Below are 16,674 nucleotides of genomic sequence, written 5' to 3' on the forward strand. Positions count from 1 at the left end.
GCCGTATATTCATTTTTATTTCTGTACGCGTTTCGGTGTTTCTTCGTCATAATATATGTACACTTTTTTTGTGTATAAATAGAAGCTATAGCTCTGTGCAAAACTTTCTATCTTCTCAAATTTCTTTACGCGTTATAGATAAAATTTAATTTACTTTAAATGATCACATGATGGATCTTATTTGATTCAATTAATATATAATACATAAATTAAATGGTCTAATTTCATTTAATGAAAGTATAACGGATCTACTAGTAATTTAATTCAATGATTTATTGTAACGCAAGTTACATGTATGTCAGAACAGTGATACTTCCGAATTATGGGGAGCCTTTAGTTTCTCGCTGTGGTTTTAATAATTGCAACTGGTCATTTCATTACTGTGAGGGAATTATTAATTCATACATACCATCGTATACCAGCATTCTTGATTTTTTTGGCAAATTGAAGAGTTTGGATGAGATTTGTAATCAAAGTCAAATCCCATCATAATTGATAGACAAATATAAGTTTAATTTAATCATCAATGTAAAAGAAATAAATCATATGACCTATTACAAGTTTAAAAAGCGCGGAGTGATAGTTGTGTAGATACTTTGATAACACGGAAATTTGTGGTAAATTTGTAATTTATGTACTAAGTATAGTCATTCAAACTAAGTGTGTAGAGAAGTTTTTCATCAAAAGCTTTTTACAGATGTTTGTACGAGAGGGAATATAAACAGAAAACTTTCGATGTTATGGAAAATCAATTTCAGTCAACATAACATCATATGGTAATCGCTTGATCGTCAAAATTGATAGGCAAATAACATAACGATAAAAAGTTAATTTGTAACGGAGTTATTTTTGTTGGATTTACTCAAGCAAGGTACGTACGTTGAAATACTTTTACTAAAACGATCAATAAACGCCTTTTTTTTTTTATCTGAGATTTAATAGTAACAAAAAAATGATGACCAAAGTGTGTTCTTGTGGGATACATGGAATATAGAAAATGGGTGTTATAACTGAAAAATTGGAACAAACTGTCACGTATAGGTATAGTAGGATTCATTAAAATTTTACAATTTATTTGTTCTTTTATTTGTTAATCCATTAAAATGCTACGAATATTAATTTCAAATTGCTACAGTGTACACGCTCTGTTTAAGACGATAAACGTTTTTAAAAACCTTTTCGATTAGTTCACGACAGTTTTAATTTTTATGTGTTTTAAAAGAGGATGTAGCATTTTTTGCATTGACATAAGAAATTGTTGATAGTTTCTAAATGATAAACAAAATAATGATTTCTGTCTGGGAGGGGGATGTTCATTAGCAGAATCACCTGTCAATAGCTGTCGCGATCCTTTGTAACACATCATAGCGACAGCTATTGAAAAAGAACAAACCTTATCTACTAAACGACTCATGTGGTCTGCATCCTTTGTATGTATCCCACAAAAACGAACGTCGTATTTTATCTTGTTTTACCTCGCATGCATATAAGAATCAGGGGTCTCGAATATATGTTGTGATTAAAAAAAAATCCCAGTTCCTAGATTACTCAACAAAAGAACCCACAAGGTCAAAAAATAAACAAGTAATTTCAGTTTATCGCACATTAATTTTCGTGGGTTCCAATTTCATTTTTGTGGATATTTTATTTCGTGGTTTTGCCAAAGTCTGCATACAAGTTTATGGAAATTTGTAATTCGTTTGATCGCCTTTAACCACGAAATCCATGAAAATTGATATCTTACGAATAACAATGTATTCGCAGTAGCTATTTGTATGTCTACTATGATTTAACCTTATTTGAATGTGTGAGATGACTTCAAACTTGAATTTATGAGAGAATGTGTATGTTTAGTTTCTATACTTCTTTTTGATAAATGACAAACCCCCTGGACAGAAATAAGATAAAAAATATATCCCTTAGATTTAGATTTTTCAATCTTCAGAGATATTTCTTTATTTTCGTATTAAAATGATAAAATTATCTTTTAGTAACTTTGAGTATACTCCAAAAATAGGTTCTTTGTGTGTTTTGTATTTTGTTTTTGTGCTAATATAGTAGTTCGATCTAATAATCAAACTGATATTTACAGTCTTGATGTTGTGTTCTGCATCACTGTCTCGAATTAAGGGGACATTTTAGCTCACATACATGCATTACTCAGCGACATTTTCAATATGCAATGTATGCCTGTCCCGACAATCTAGAGGTTGTCGTCAGTCGCTATTTCCAATAATTGTTCTTTGGTGTGATCAAAGTTTATATTTTTCTCTTTTCAAGTGTTTCACGTTTTGCTATCTGGAGCTTTTAAAACTTTTCTTATACTATACTGTATGTATTTTGCCCAAGGTTGTTCTATAGTAGATGTTTATTTGTCATTTGTCTTCACATGCACGTCAAATATGGTTCTATTTGGGAATCAACAGTCTCTCTTCATTTTTATATTAAAATATTACATTCGTGCGACATATTATTAGTCAACAGATATTCGATATTTTTGTCATATTTTTTTTTTATGTGACAAGCTTTTCCTGTAATGCAAACTACGAACTATATTGACAAGTTCTTAATCAGCGAGAGATAGTAAATAATTCACCGGATAAAATTTACAAATCATGTTTATAACGAGGAGTCTCAATTTCCACTATGAATGCATTAAGTAATGATTTTTCAATTATCAAAATTGTTAGATTATGATAACCTTTAATAATGGATTTAAGTTCATTTAGGGCATTTATATTATTATTATGCCTTTGATTCAGCCAGTTAGTTTAAGAATGCATGCATATGTGCACTACAGTAGCAACTATATACTTTTGATTGCCTCAGATGAACGCTGTCGAAATTGAGATTATCAATGAACTGCTTAAATAGATATCAATAATCCAAAGACATTGGAATACTAATTAAGGTCGCGGTGACTTTTGTAAAATATTTAAAATAATTTGGCCAGATGTCGGTGTTAGGGTCCATTTCTGATTGTATTGTCCTTATCTGTAAATGTATAGGAGTCTTTGTTAGTCTCTGGAGTGACCAGAGATTGGCTGGACAATGTCAGTAAATAAAATTTCCAATATAATACAAACTCTCTTATTTGTCATGTCAAGTATTTGATTATTTTGATTAATGACAAATCGTGATATAACCATGTTTGAATTGCCGTTAGGTTTGGAGAGGAATGGTGTACTACACATTGTTAGTAAACTCTTCTGCAACATTTCTGACGTCATCATAGAAAAAAATGTACAGTTTATTGTCCTTTTTAATTTGAAAAAAAATGTGTTGGTGTGATTGTCAGATCGTTGTTATGTACAGAAATGGATTATTAGATATAATTAGAAAGTTAACCATCAGTTTTAGTACGTCCTACCTAACAATTTGAATGTGGTAAGCACATAAACGTAGATAATATAAATATTTTTATACGAAAATATATGTATATTTTCTGACATGTCTAAGCTTTAAAATAGCATGGAATCTCAATTTAAGATGAAACGGCATCCTCTTCGTCTAATGGAACATATTATTAAGTTAAACTTATAAATAATGTAGAACAAAGTGGTCGATTAAGCCAGAAAAAACGACCGAGAAAACGGATGAAGTTCAGCTAAGTGTAAAAGTTTCTTTCTTATTCATGACTGAAAATTTATGACCTTCGAATGTATCGCAATGCCTTTAAAATTGATGCGTAATTAATAGCTGTATTTTTGTGTTTATTTATTTTTTGCATTTTATCTATACGTAGTATGATTCATTTCATGTATTCGTCTGAAAATTACAAAAAAATCAAATACATGACTTTCCAGTTAACGTTTTCAACTTGAATAGCTGATCTTTATACTAAATAAATAGGCCTAACTAGACATAACATTCTGAATTAAAATAATCCTTAGATCTGTGTTTTTATTTTTATAATGCGACGAGAAAAAGCATACAAGTGCTTGTTTTTAATTATTTTTTTTTTCTTTGTTTTTTTTTTTAATCGAGTTGATTTTATTGATAAAGGTATTTAACTGTTAGAGTGCCCTGTCAGTCATTTTTGTAAAACTTTAACATGATTCGATGAATCGAATTCATTTATACATTTTGGATTTCAGGTCCAGTCATCAAAGACGATTTGAAAGATGGCACTACTGAATTTGACAACAATTATTAACATGACAGATCGAACAGATTTAGGAACGTTATGTGCAAACTGTACCACAACTAAGAATCTGTCTATTCTCACACCTACCCTAATGATGACAACAGGCATTGTGGGAAATATACTAGCACTTGTGGTCTTATACACGTCATCTAATGAAGCTAAGAAAACTGTGTTTTATACTCTTTTGGCGGGACTAGCATGTACGGATTTAATTGGCATATGCTTAACTAGTCCTATAGCAATTTTAGTGTACGCTAATAATTTAAAATGGGTAGGAGGCAAGCCGTTATGCTTCTACCATGCTTTTGTGATGATATTCTTCGGAGTTGTGACACCATTACTAGTATGCACCATGTCCTTAGAACGCGTGTTAGCTTTGCGATTCACATATTTCTACAAAAGAACAGTGACAAAGAAGAAAGCTGCGTTTGTAGTTGGTGGTCTGTGGTTGTTTGTTATATGTTTTTGTACATTGCCATTATTAGGCTTTGGGAGTTACGAGAAACAATTTCCAGGATCTTGGTGTTTTCTGAATTACCATCGGGAGAGTAATAATGATATTGGATATGCTTATACATTCGCAATTTTTAATATTCTTGTGATTATAATAAACTTGTGTTGTAATATCGTTGTGGTGGTGACACTTCTTCAAATGAGACAAAAAAGACTAGTACAAAATTCACCATCCATTGACAGACGGCACGGAGCAAGACGATCTAAAACTTCCATTAAAAGAGAGATTGAACGAAGCTTAGTGATCTTCTTGTGTGCTATAACTACCGTGTTTACTGTGTGTTGGCTTCCTATTAATGTAAGTATAAGCGTAGGTGTAGACTGAAAAGGGGACAAACTTCTGAAAGTGTGAAAAAAGGAAAAGGAAAAAAAGACTTTTAAAAACTCATATATTTAGTAGTTAAACAGTGTCCTCTTTCATATTTTTTCCATTTGTAATAAAAAAAATAAGTTGTTAAAAGCGCGGGAGGGGGTTACAATTACCCAATGGCCTCCTACTCCAGTTAAAAAGGAATTTGTTTTATTATTGTTGGAGGATTCTGGAATACCTTGACCTTTGACAGGTAAATCAAAAAGCATTCAATTAGATCGGAGTCTACCTTGCGACGAGCGGGGTTCTAGCTCTCAACCTCTATTTGACAGCAAAGTCAAAGTCAAAGATTCTATAGATATAATATCTAAAAATCTGGATTGACAACATGATAACACATTTAAAGTTGTTTGAAAAGGACGTCTAATGATCTGAATTATGTTTTTTAAAGAGACGTGAAATTGTGGCCTTCTGAATTCTTTGTTTCAAGATTTGCTCAGCCACTTTAAATTACGTAATTTGTAAAACAGATATGTCCTATATAAATGCTGTACTTGACGACTATATGACCGCCAATAGAAAAAAACCTGTTCAAATATTTATTGTAAAGCTTGTAAAAAGCTAATTTTAGACAGAGCTTCAAATCTTTTTTTGCATTGATCAAATTAAGAACTCCAGATTAATTCCAAATATTTTAGGCTTATGTTGGGCAAATCATGCATTGCTGCAGCATAGGTTGTCTTTTATAGACTTTTAGTACTTATTTTTGTGTTGTTTCCCACAAAAGTTTTTTGGTGCTGGTTGATATCTTGGTTACTAGTACTTATTTTTTATGCAGATTGGTATCATTTCGTTGAAAATTATCACTAGAGAAAACTTGGCAATTCTTGAAAATATAATTGGATGACACTTTATATTCCTTTTCAGATAAATATATAAATACGATGTGAAATGATTGCCAGTACGGCCTCCAACAGTGAGCAAAGCCACATTCAACAAAATATGCATTTGGTTGTACATACTCATCCCTGTAACCCCAACTCCAAAATCCAGCTTGTACCAAGGTTCTTTAAATTTTCTGCTTCCACCTTTATTTGAGCAATACCATTCGATTTAACATTTGTTTTATGATAACCAATCTCCGAATCATACGCAACACGAGAATCAATTAATATTAATGAAATTAATCGAACTTGGTGTCCAGATATCCATTACATTTTTTCTGAGCTGACGGTGCGAAACCATAAAATTTGATATTAAAGGAAATATTTTGTAAACCACAGTCAATAAACATAATTAAATATCTATGTAACACTAGACTTAGAAGTACACTGCTAAATAATAAACAACGTACTAGTATTCAAATTAAAACAGAGATGTAGGCGATAAAAGAGATGTTATTCTGATAGGTAAAAACCAAAATAAGATAAAAGTTATTTTCAACTTGTTAAACAGCTAGTGTTTGTTAAAGGGTGATGTTATTGAATGCATCGTTAAAAGTTGACGGGTTGGTGTAGTTACCCGTACACTCATTTATTAAACTTAAGGACACTTTGAATAGCAAACATCAGGAATCTGTAATTCAGTGGTTGTCGTTTTATTTGTTTATGTTTTACATATTTGTTTTTCGTTCATTTTTTTACATAAATAAGGCCGTTAGTTTTCTCGTTTGGATTGTTTTGTCATTTCGGAGCCTTTAATAGCTGACTATGCGGTATGGACTTTGCTCATTGTTGAAGACGGTACGGTGACATATAGTTGGTAATTTCTGTGTCATTTTGGTCTCTTGTGGACAGTTGTCTCATTGGCAATCATACCACATCTTCTTTTTTATAATCATATATAATTCGCAGGGACGGGTCCAAGAGTTTGAAAAATTTGAGGTGTTATAAGTATAACAGTGAAAAAACGAATATCATATATTTGGGTTTTGTTTTCTTATAATGCATTAACTGTTCTTTTTTCATCGTCCAATGTTAGGGGGCAGACCCGTATTATAACAACTTCTGCAACATCTGTGACATTGGGTTGTAAAATAAACGAAGGTCCATCGGTTGACCGCTGTGTTGAAACGCAACTGACTGCCCAGTTTTGATTTATTGATTGATTGTTTCAGTACTTTACGTCCAGTGGCAATTATTCCATGCATTTCAAGGTCAAATCGACAAATAGTACAATTAGTAGGTTCTAAAATATGAAGCACGAACGGGATGAGGGGCAGATGGAAATTTGAAGGATCCGAGGTTAGAGACAATAACAATCAAAACCAAGGAGTAAAGTTAGAGGGCGTATATGTATTATTCACAAACTCCTGCGACATTCGTGACTTTGTGTGATAAAAGAGAGAACATTGGTTGACCGGTGTGCTGAAACTAAACACAACTATTAACTTCCAATATTTTAAATGTATTGATTGATGATTGAGTACTTCCATTGGCCATTATTTCACACATTTCAAGATCAAGTTATCAGAAAATACAATTAGTAGGCTCTGACAGGTAGGACAAATGGGATTTGGTTTGACACTGAAGTTTGTTGATTATGGGTTGAAATTCTGCCCGAGAGTTGCTGAAATGGTTCTAGTGTGACATTCAAGACATTCAACCGTCATGTGTAGGTAGAACATACTACATGTACTAGATTTTTCATTTGATCGGACAAATGTTGCATATTTAACATTCTCGCACACAAAAACGGACATTCCATTTTTGCAAAGGGGTAGACTGCCGGCCGGATGAAATCCAAGGATGAAAATAAAATTGAGAAAGGAAATGACCGTTTTAGCTCACCTAACCTGAAAGGTCAAGTGAGCTTTTCTCATCACTTGGCGTCCGTCGTCCGTAAACTTTTACAAAAATCTTCTCCTCTGAAACTAATTGGTCAAATTTAACCAAACTTGGCCACAATCATCCTTGGCGTATAAAAAATGTGTCCGGTGATCCAGTCAACCAACCAAGATGGCCGCCATGGCTAAAGATAGAACATAGGGATACATTTGGTTATTATCTTGAATACTATTATAGATTGAGATCAATTGGAAACAGCAATAATGTTCAGCAAAGTAAGATCTACAAATAAATCAACATGATTAAAATTGCCAGTCGACCCTTATAGAGGTATTGCCCTTTATAGTCAATTTTTAACAACTTTTTGTCATTTTTTGTAATTTTGTACAAAAATCTTCTTCTCTGAAACTACTGGGCCAAATTAAACCAAACTTGGCCACAATCACAATTGAGGTATCTAATTAAAAAAATGTGTTCGATGACCCCGCCTACCAAACAAAATGGACGACATGGCTTAAATTAGAACATAGGGGTAAAATGCTGTTTTTGACTTATACCTTGAAACTAAGGCATTTTTGGCAAATTTTATAACAATATAAATGTTCATCAGATTAAGATCTATCTGCTCACAAATTTTCAGACGAATCCGACAACCTGTTGTTGGGTTGCTGCCCTAAAACTGGTAATTGTAAAGAAATTGTGCAGTTTTGGGTTATTATCTTGAATACTATTATAGATAAAGATAACTGTAAACAGCAATAATAATCAACAAAGGATGGTCTACAAATAAGTCACATGACCAAAATTGTCAGTTGAACCCATAAGGAGTTATTGCCCATTATAGTCAATATTTAACAACTTTTTGTCATTTTTTTGTAATCTTTTACAAAAATCTTCTTCTCTGAAACTACTAAGCCAAATTTAACCAAACTTGGCCACAAACATTACTAGGGTATCTAGTTTTAAAAATGTGTCCAATGACCCTGCTTTCGAACCAAGATGGCCGACATGACTAAAATTAGAACAAAGGGTTATATCTCTGAAACTTAAGCATTATAACAAATCTAACATGGGGTAAAAATGTCCATCAGATTTCAGATGAATCTGACAACATATTGTTTGGGTTGCTGCCCCGGAGTTAGTAATATCACTGAAATTTTGCATTTTTTTGTTATTATCTTGAGAGCCTCTAGTTTCTGTACCTCAGTCAACTGTTTGGATTCACTTTTTCGAACGTAGCAAAGGATCGAAGGATGTTTGATGTAAAACATCAATTAAATTCAAGCATATTTATCATCGGAAATCATACTTTTTTGTGTCAGTGACGAGACCAGTGGAAAGGATTTAATGAAAATGTGCCATTTAAAAAAAAATGTATTCCCAAGGAAACAGTTTTCTTGCATTCATATCGGGTCATTCATTGTTATAGTACTGAGATAGAATAAAATAAAAGAACGCACAATAAAACTAATATCAATGAACAATCCTCAATGCATGGTATTGACATTATGTATACTGGCAATAACAGAAATCAAACATTTTAAGTTTATCAAACCAACAAAAAAAATGTGTCATTGAATTATCAAAGAATATCTCAAATTATTTGGTCTGCTTTTATAAAGAGAATAACGTCGTCTAAATATCTGCACGTATGTTGAAAATTACTTTCAAGATGTTGAAAATTACTTTCAAGTGTTGTTTTGTTGGATCACCATCGGAGTGCAAGTCACTAAACGTATTTTATCTACCGAATGATCATGTATATATTTTTAAACAAAAACAAATGACTTTTCGGCATTTATACTTGAGTTTTTACAACAACAAAAAAATAAATTGAATTTGTTATTTTGCTGCTATGTTAATCATAAAATCAATACTTAATTTGACATGTTGAAGGACGCACTCAAAAAATTCAGTTATAATGAACAGTGTTTTTTTTTCTACCATGATCAGATTTAAAAACAAATCCTAATCTGATTTGGATACAGCTTTCGTATTTGACTTTTAGACTATGTCATTTGGACTTTAGCTTTAAACGAAAAATTCTAACTTGAATAACTGTTCTTTTTTTCAAACCGGAATGTAAAGTATTAAAAGGCAAACATTACAAAAATAACACACCACAACGTCCAATCTGATTAAAAAAACAGATTCTATAATCCATACTTTTTACATTTGTCATTTCGGGGCCTTTTATAACTGACTGTGCGATATTGGCTTTGCTCATTGTTGTAGGCCCTACGGTATCATATAGTTGTTTTTTTTTGTGTCAGTTTGTCTGTTTAGAAGAGTTAAATTGTCTCGTAAAATGAGAGAAACTGATCCTCAGAGAAACGAAGCTCATCCAAAATTTCTAGATATTTTTAGTAAGAACACTAAATGAAGAACAACAATATTAGTAGTTGAACATTTACTGAATGCCAATACATCTATGTGCAAAGTTTTATATATTAAAATTTTGAATATGCAAGGCAAAATATAAAAAAATAGTTATCGAAAAGCCATTAAATTTAATGATCATTAATTGGGTCTACCTATATATATATGAGAGAAAGTGATAGGCTTAATTATGTGAAAGTCTAAAATAATTTGAATTCCTTCGAAAATATGGCTACAATAACACTTTAATAACCTACAATGTATCTTCGTATACAATGAATGTTTTCATTTTAAAACAAAATAAATGTATAATAATTTGCATTGGATTTATGCAAGTGTACATTCCTATCGAGAAACAAGAAGTCTGCTATTCGACAATATTTCTCCGAGAAAGTAAAAAGATGAGAAACAGTAAATAGAAATAAGAAGATGTGGTATGAGTGCCAAATGAGACGACTCTCCGTCCAACTCACAATGTGTAAAAACTAAACAATTATAGGTTAAAGTACGGCCCTCAGCATGGAGCTAAACCGAACAGCTTGTGTAAAAGGCTACAATTCAAACAGGAAAACCAACGATCTAATCTATATAAAAAAACGAGAAACACTTATGAACCACACCAACAAACGGTAACCAATGAACAACTGGTTCCTGACTTAGGACAGGTGCAAACAAATGCAGCGGGTTAAAACGTTTTAATCGGCGCCAACCTTAACCCTAACCTGAAGTAGTAGTGTGTCATTACAACATAAAAAGACACACTTATGTTTGATTTGTAGTGCTGGTATAAAATTTGGGAAAAACTATTTCATTAATATATCTTATAAAATTGTCAACACGTGGGATGTTTCCGTTTCCGTTTTTAAACAGTTTGTTTATTACTTTAAGCTTCCCTTTTCCTGAATGGAAAAATATCGATCATTGTTTATTATTGTTTATTTTTATTGTTTTTATTTTCAGATAAATGTTTTGGTAAACCAGATAGTCCCACGTAGAAATAATACTATTGACTTGCTTGGTGTGTTGATGGCAGGTATCAATCAAATTTTGGATCCTTGGTTATATATTCTGCTCCGACATTCAAGTTTAATGAAAATATTAAGACATATAAAAAGATTTGTGTTCAAAGAAAACATCACGGAACATATTCCACCATACGTTATTAGTAAGAAAAATGACTGTAATACGTCACAATTTGACGCTTCTTTGGAAATCCGAGTCGTTTGTGATCTTCCTGTCAATGACAATGTTAGTGAAAGCGATGACAGTATGACGAGTACGTCAAAATTAATTCAGGATAATCTTGAATCTCATCCACCGTTTTTGAGATCATTATCTGTCGGTAATGAAACTCCTGAAGAGACTCGAAAAGATCAACATTCCAATGTTAAAGAAATAAGTGATCGTAATATGAATGGCATCTTTCAATCAGATATATGTCAAAATGGAAAGCATATTCAGTTGAGGAGGATGAAGCGATTAAATAGTTCGCCAGCCGTCTTCTCTCAAACATTTTTATGAATCAGTCTTGTAGGCAGCACTTGACAATCTACTTCTCATATGAATCAATTAAAATAAAATAATGTTATGTTTTCATTGCAACTCTTTTCGTACGCCATATTTTTTTTGTTTGAAATTTTATGGGTTTTGTAAAAACTGTAATACTTGTTGCAAACTGTCTGTTGTTTTCAACACTTCCTGATCACCAAGATGAAAGTCAAAACTCATCTGGCCAAATATTCACAAAAAAAACAAGAGGCTCTGAAGAATCTGAATCGCTCACCTGTTATTTTTTTTCTTAAAATGTTTCCCCAATGATAATTTTGCGTTTCAATTTATATAAATGAGTGTCTTAAAAATTGTATTTAAATGTTCTTTGTATCTGTCATATTTTTTTCAAACGCGCAAAAAATGCATGTTACCCCTATGTTCCATGTTAGCCATATAGGCTATGTTTCTTGACGCACAAGGAAATAAAATACAAAATGTATACTAAATATTCTGAAACTCATTCAGCCTAAGTTTTGCTGAAATTGATTCAGAAGTTTTAAAGCAAGCTAGATGAACAAATTCAGAGAAATGTCTTTCTAGGCCGGGCAGTAAATCCTAAATAAGTCGCTTGACAATTTGGGTCATCAAATTTGTTTGTAGATCTTACTTTGCTGAACATTTTTGCTGTTTACATTTTATCTTTATCATTGATAAAATTCAAGATGATAACTAAAAACTTCAAAATTTCTTTAAAATTATCAATTTAGTGGCAGCAACCCAACAGTGAGTTATCAGATTCATCTGAATTTCAGGGCTGATAGAACTTTACCTACTATTACCCAGTCACATTTGCTCTAAATGCTTTGGTTTTTGAGATACAAATGTATAAGCCAAAAACTGCATTTTATCCCTGTGTTCCAATTTTAACCATAGACGAGACAGAAAATAAAACACACACTTTATTCTATATACCTAAGGATCATTCAACTAAAGTTTGGTACTATTTGGTTCAGTAGTTTCAGAGGAGATGATGTTTGAAATCGTTTACACCAGACGGACGACGACGGACGCCAAGTAATGATAAAAGCTCACCGTTCCGAACGGTGAGCTAAAAAAAGGATTTGGAGTTTACCAAGCTTATGATCGATTTTTTTTATTTCTATTTTTCATTCCAGAAAAAAACTAAAACAGGAGCTCGGATTGCGAAAATTGATGCCGGGTTTTTATACTTACAGCAGATTTCATTGAGTGTGTAGCCAAAAGTAATATCTTTGGTTAGCTTGCTTTTTATCTGAACCGTGAAGTCATTATAAGGTCAGGTATACTACCCTCCTTTTGAAGTAGCTGTGTCTAACAGACAGATAGATTGGTTATCTGTCGGACTAGTCAACTCTTAAAGCAGGGTAGTTTACGTAACCGAACAATGACTTCACTGTTTAGCTAACAAGCAAGCTAACCAAAGATATTACCTTTGGCTACACACTCAATGACATCGGCTGTAAGTTTCATTGTTTATTATTTTCTTAAGCAAACAAAATGTTCGGACAGGAAAGTGGTCTGCGAGATACCGCATTAAGTTACTTTCTAGTGTTATTAAAAACTTGATCTGTCGAAATTCAAGAGAGCTTATCCAAAGACCTACCATTTCATTTGTTTAGAACAAATAGCACTACTACATATTAAGCAGAAGTGAGCAACAAGCAACATACAGCCTTCATAACAGCATGAACCCTACAGAAACTTACATCATGCATACACAAACAACATTATAACAACAGGGAACAAGACTACCAAAAAAAAGCAACCTGAACTCTACAGAAACCGACACTCTGCATGCAAAACCAACTGAAACCGACAGTCTGCACAAAACATCAAGCATAAACCATTCAGAAACAGACATCCTTCATATAAAATTAACATACAACCATCTGAAACTGACGTCTTGATATACACACAAAATAAATAAACCAAAACATTGTCGACAAAAACCATTAAACTAACTGAAACCAACTGTCTGCATGAGAAAACATCACGTACATTAAATAACGACTGTGTATATTGACTGAAACATACTGCAACCGAACGCTTGCACGAAAATCCAACATCAACCAAACTGATATCGACAATTAACCTGCTGACATAAATGATTAATCCCATGAATTTCCCAGTATCACTAATTTGCAAGTATCCCTTCATGTTAGGTCGCCAAAGGACGTATTTTATAAATCATTGGTGAAGCGAAACTATAATAAATGGAGCAAATTCAGCACACATTCTCATGATGGCTACGATACCGGGTCATTATCAAGTCAACTGTGTTTTATTGTAGTTGATTTACTGCAATAGATCTCTACTTAAATAATGGGATCAAAGGATTTTCTGTGTGTAATATACGGCTTTTAATAAAAGTAGTATATTGGAAACGGATTATTGTAGCTTAAAATGGAAATTTATCTTTCTATAAATGCAACTTCTGATTAAAAAAAATAGATAGCCATGTGAATTCCCAACAGTCAGAATAAAAACTAGGAAGATCATTGTCACATTCAAACACTCTTTTAATATGATGAAATAGCATTTGTTTCAAATAAACGTCTAAACAGATTTGATTCATGATTTTTATCAACTGTCAAATAAATCACGTCTAAAGTACATGTAACTGGGTGGGGAACAAATATACACAACTAAATAGTGGGTGGAATTGAATTATAAGTATTTTAAATGTTGTCATTTTAGTTCTATTTATAATTTTATTTTATGTTTTAAATCGTTTAACAAGACATTTATAGTTTATTTCATTTTTTTTCAACCACAAAAAAGTCATTACTTCGTCATCGTTGGTGTTACTTTAATTGTGTCTTTTAACTAAAAAAGAGAAGTTCTACACAAGGCATTATTAACACGATTATGATGATCATGCATACTCTTTTTAAGCCATTTAATTTCACAGGAATGTATATTGTAAATGGTTTCAAAAGATCTTGTTATGATCAGTTGTACTAAATAAAACTCTGAATATATGGGCAATATATCCCACCACAACTCGTACAGAATATCGAAATTTCGAACTTTTCACTAAACATCTATATACACATGAATACAATACGAGGTAGGGTATATCTCAACTTGAGACAGCAACCCAACGACACTTACACAAAATTAATGTTGGCGGTCAACAACAGCCTTCATTTAGTCAGGTCTAAACTGAATACCCACAAGAAAAAAAAACATACTATCAACCACTCACACGGTTCCTAATTTTAAACAAGTGTTTAAACGTGTGGTTGAGGTAAAGTAGCTTTCGATTGGACAATTTGAAAAATTTTGGAAAAAAAATTGAAACCCGTTAAAATTTAACCCCCCCAATCTTTTTGAATCCCCCCTTTGAGCAATTACCCCCACACTCAATCCCAGCCTTTTCTTTGTAGTATGGAATCTTGTAGTACAAATTCTGAGAGATCCATACTCTTAAACACAAGTTATTGTCTGAAAACTAGAAAAGTGCTTGTTTTATCCCTTTTGGCCCATAATTCCTGCACGAATTGGGCAATTATCCCCAAACTCAATCCCAGCCTTCCTTTTAAGATATGGAACCTTGTAGCACAATGTCAGAGTGATCCATATACTTACACACAAGTTATTGGCCAGAAACTACAAAAATGCTTGTTTTTGGCCTCTTTTTGTCCCTTAATTCCTAAACTGTTGGCACCATAACCCCCAAAATGAATCCAAACCTTTTACTTGTGATATTAAACATTGTGGTATAATTTCAGAGCAATTGAAAAACGTATACACAAGTTATTATCCTGAAAGTAGAAAAATGCTTGTTTTGGGCCCCTTTTGGCCCCTAATTCCTAAACGGTTGGAACCATCATCCCCAAAATCAATCCCAACTTTCCCTTTGTGGTATTGAACCATCTTATTAAATTTCATAGAAATCCATTCACTTCAACAAAAGTTATTGTCCGGAAACCAAATGTGTCTTCGGAAGACGCAGACGACGACGATATCATACCATTATATACGATCCCAAAAAAAATTTGCGATCGTATAATAAAAATCCAAATAAAGTAATCATTATAAATTTATCAATGATTGAAATATTTTGTTGAAAATAACCAATGTGCAAAATACATTAAGCGGAATCAACGACCTACCAGATCAAATCACATACCTGACAAATGTGAATTTATTTATTTTCGTGGATATATGATTATAGATAATGTGTTGAACATCAAATTTGAGGTTCACATGAAACTCGAAATCAAAGAAAGTTGGTATCCAACGAATAATGCTGAATTAAAAGGCTGTTAAAAAAAAGACATTACAAGAAGAAATAATACAACCAAGTGTACTTGAATTCAACAATAAATCAAGGGAGGACTGCAGCCGGTGCTTTGCTTTTGCGCCAGTTGGCATTTCATTTGCGCCAAAAAAAATCTTTCATTTGCGCCACAAACAATCTTTCATTTGCGCCACAAACAATCTTTCATTTGCGCCACAAACAATATTCCATTTGCGCCGAAAATAAAACCTTTTATTTGTGCCAATTTACAGGTAAATACAGGTAAAAAGTATAAGACTTTTAATAAAAAGACAGTTTTTGTTTGCATAATGAAACATCTTCCTCAGAAACAAGTCATCATTAAAAAAGACAAGTAATGTAAAAACTTGACAGTTCTGTTATAATTTTAAATCAACGTTAAAATCTGGTGGATATCTTATTTCAGGGTTTATATATGTTTCCAAAGCATAGTCAGCATACTTTATGCATCTGCCAATTTTGTCACAAATTGCTTGTTTCTGAATCCTTAATAGTATTTCAATTGTATAATATCGATAAGTGTTGATTTATCTGAATAAATATTGTTCAAACTAAGACGAAATCTACAAAATTCGATCTTCGATCCCGGCAACATTCGCAAAATCACATTATGCATATCTTGTTCAAAGTATATATGAATAGAGTGTGACTCTCTCTGGTCACAAAGCCACCTGTTTGTGTAGCAAATTTTACTTTTTCCTTGAAGCAATTCATATACTCGTGG

General features: G+C 32.5%; 1 protein-coding gene across 4 annotated transcripts in view; it reads left to right on the forward strand.

Annotated features, from left to right (window-relative positions):
* The window catches only part of LOC139488678 (prostaglandin E2 receptor EP2 subtype-like), a 28,998-nt gene extending 17,266 nt beyond the window's left edge, over window positions 1-11,732 (forward strand). For 3 of the 4 annotated variants that reach the window (XM_071274513.1, XM_071274499.1, XM_071274506.1), the window contains exons 2-3: window positions 4,098-4,958; window positions 11,096-11,732. In XM_071274513.1, coding sequence (XP_071130614.1) covers window positions 4,125-4,958; window positions 11,096-11,656 — 1,395 coding nt within the window. In that variant the 5' untranslated portion in view covers window positions 4,098-4,124 and the 3' untranslated portion in view covers window positions 11,657-11,732. Of the gene's footprint in view, window positions 1-335; window positions 872-4,097; window positions 4,959-11,095 lie in introns of those variants that run through there. The other variant, XM_071274491.1, reaches the window with a different exon arrangement.
* The last annotated feature ends 4,942 nt before the right edge of the window (window positions 11,733-16,674 follow it).

Source organism: Mytilus edulis, chromosome 1 (assembly GCF_963676685.1).
Source record: "Mytilus edulis chromosome 1, xbMytEdul2.2, whole genome shotgun sequence".
Taxonomy (NCBI): Eukaryota; Metazoa; Mollusca; class Bivalvia; order Mytilida; family Mytilidae; genus Mytilus; species Mytilus edulis.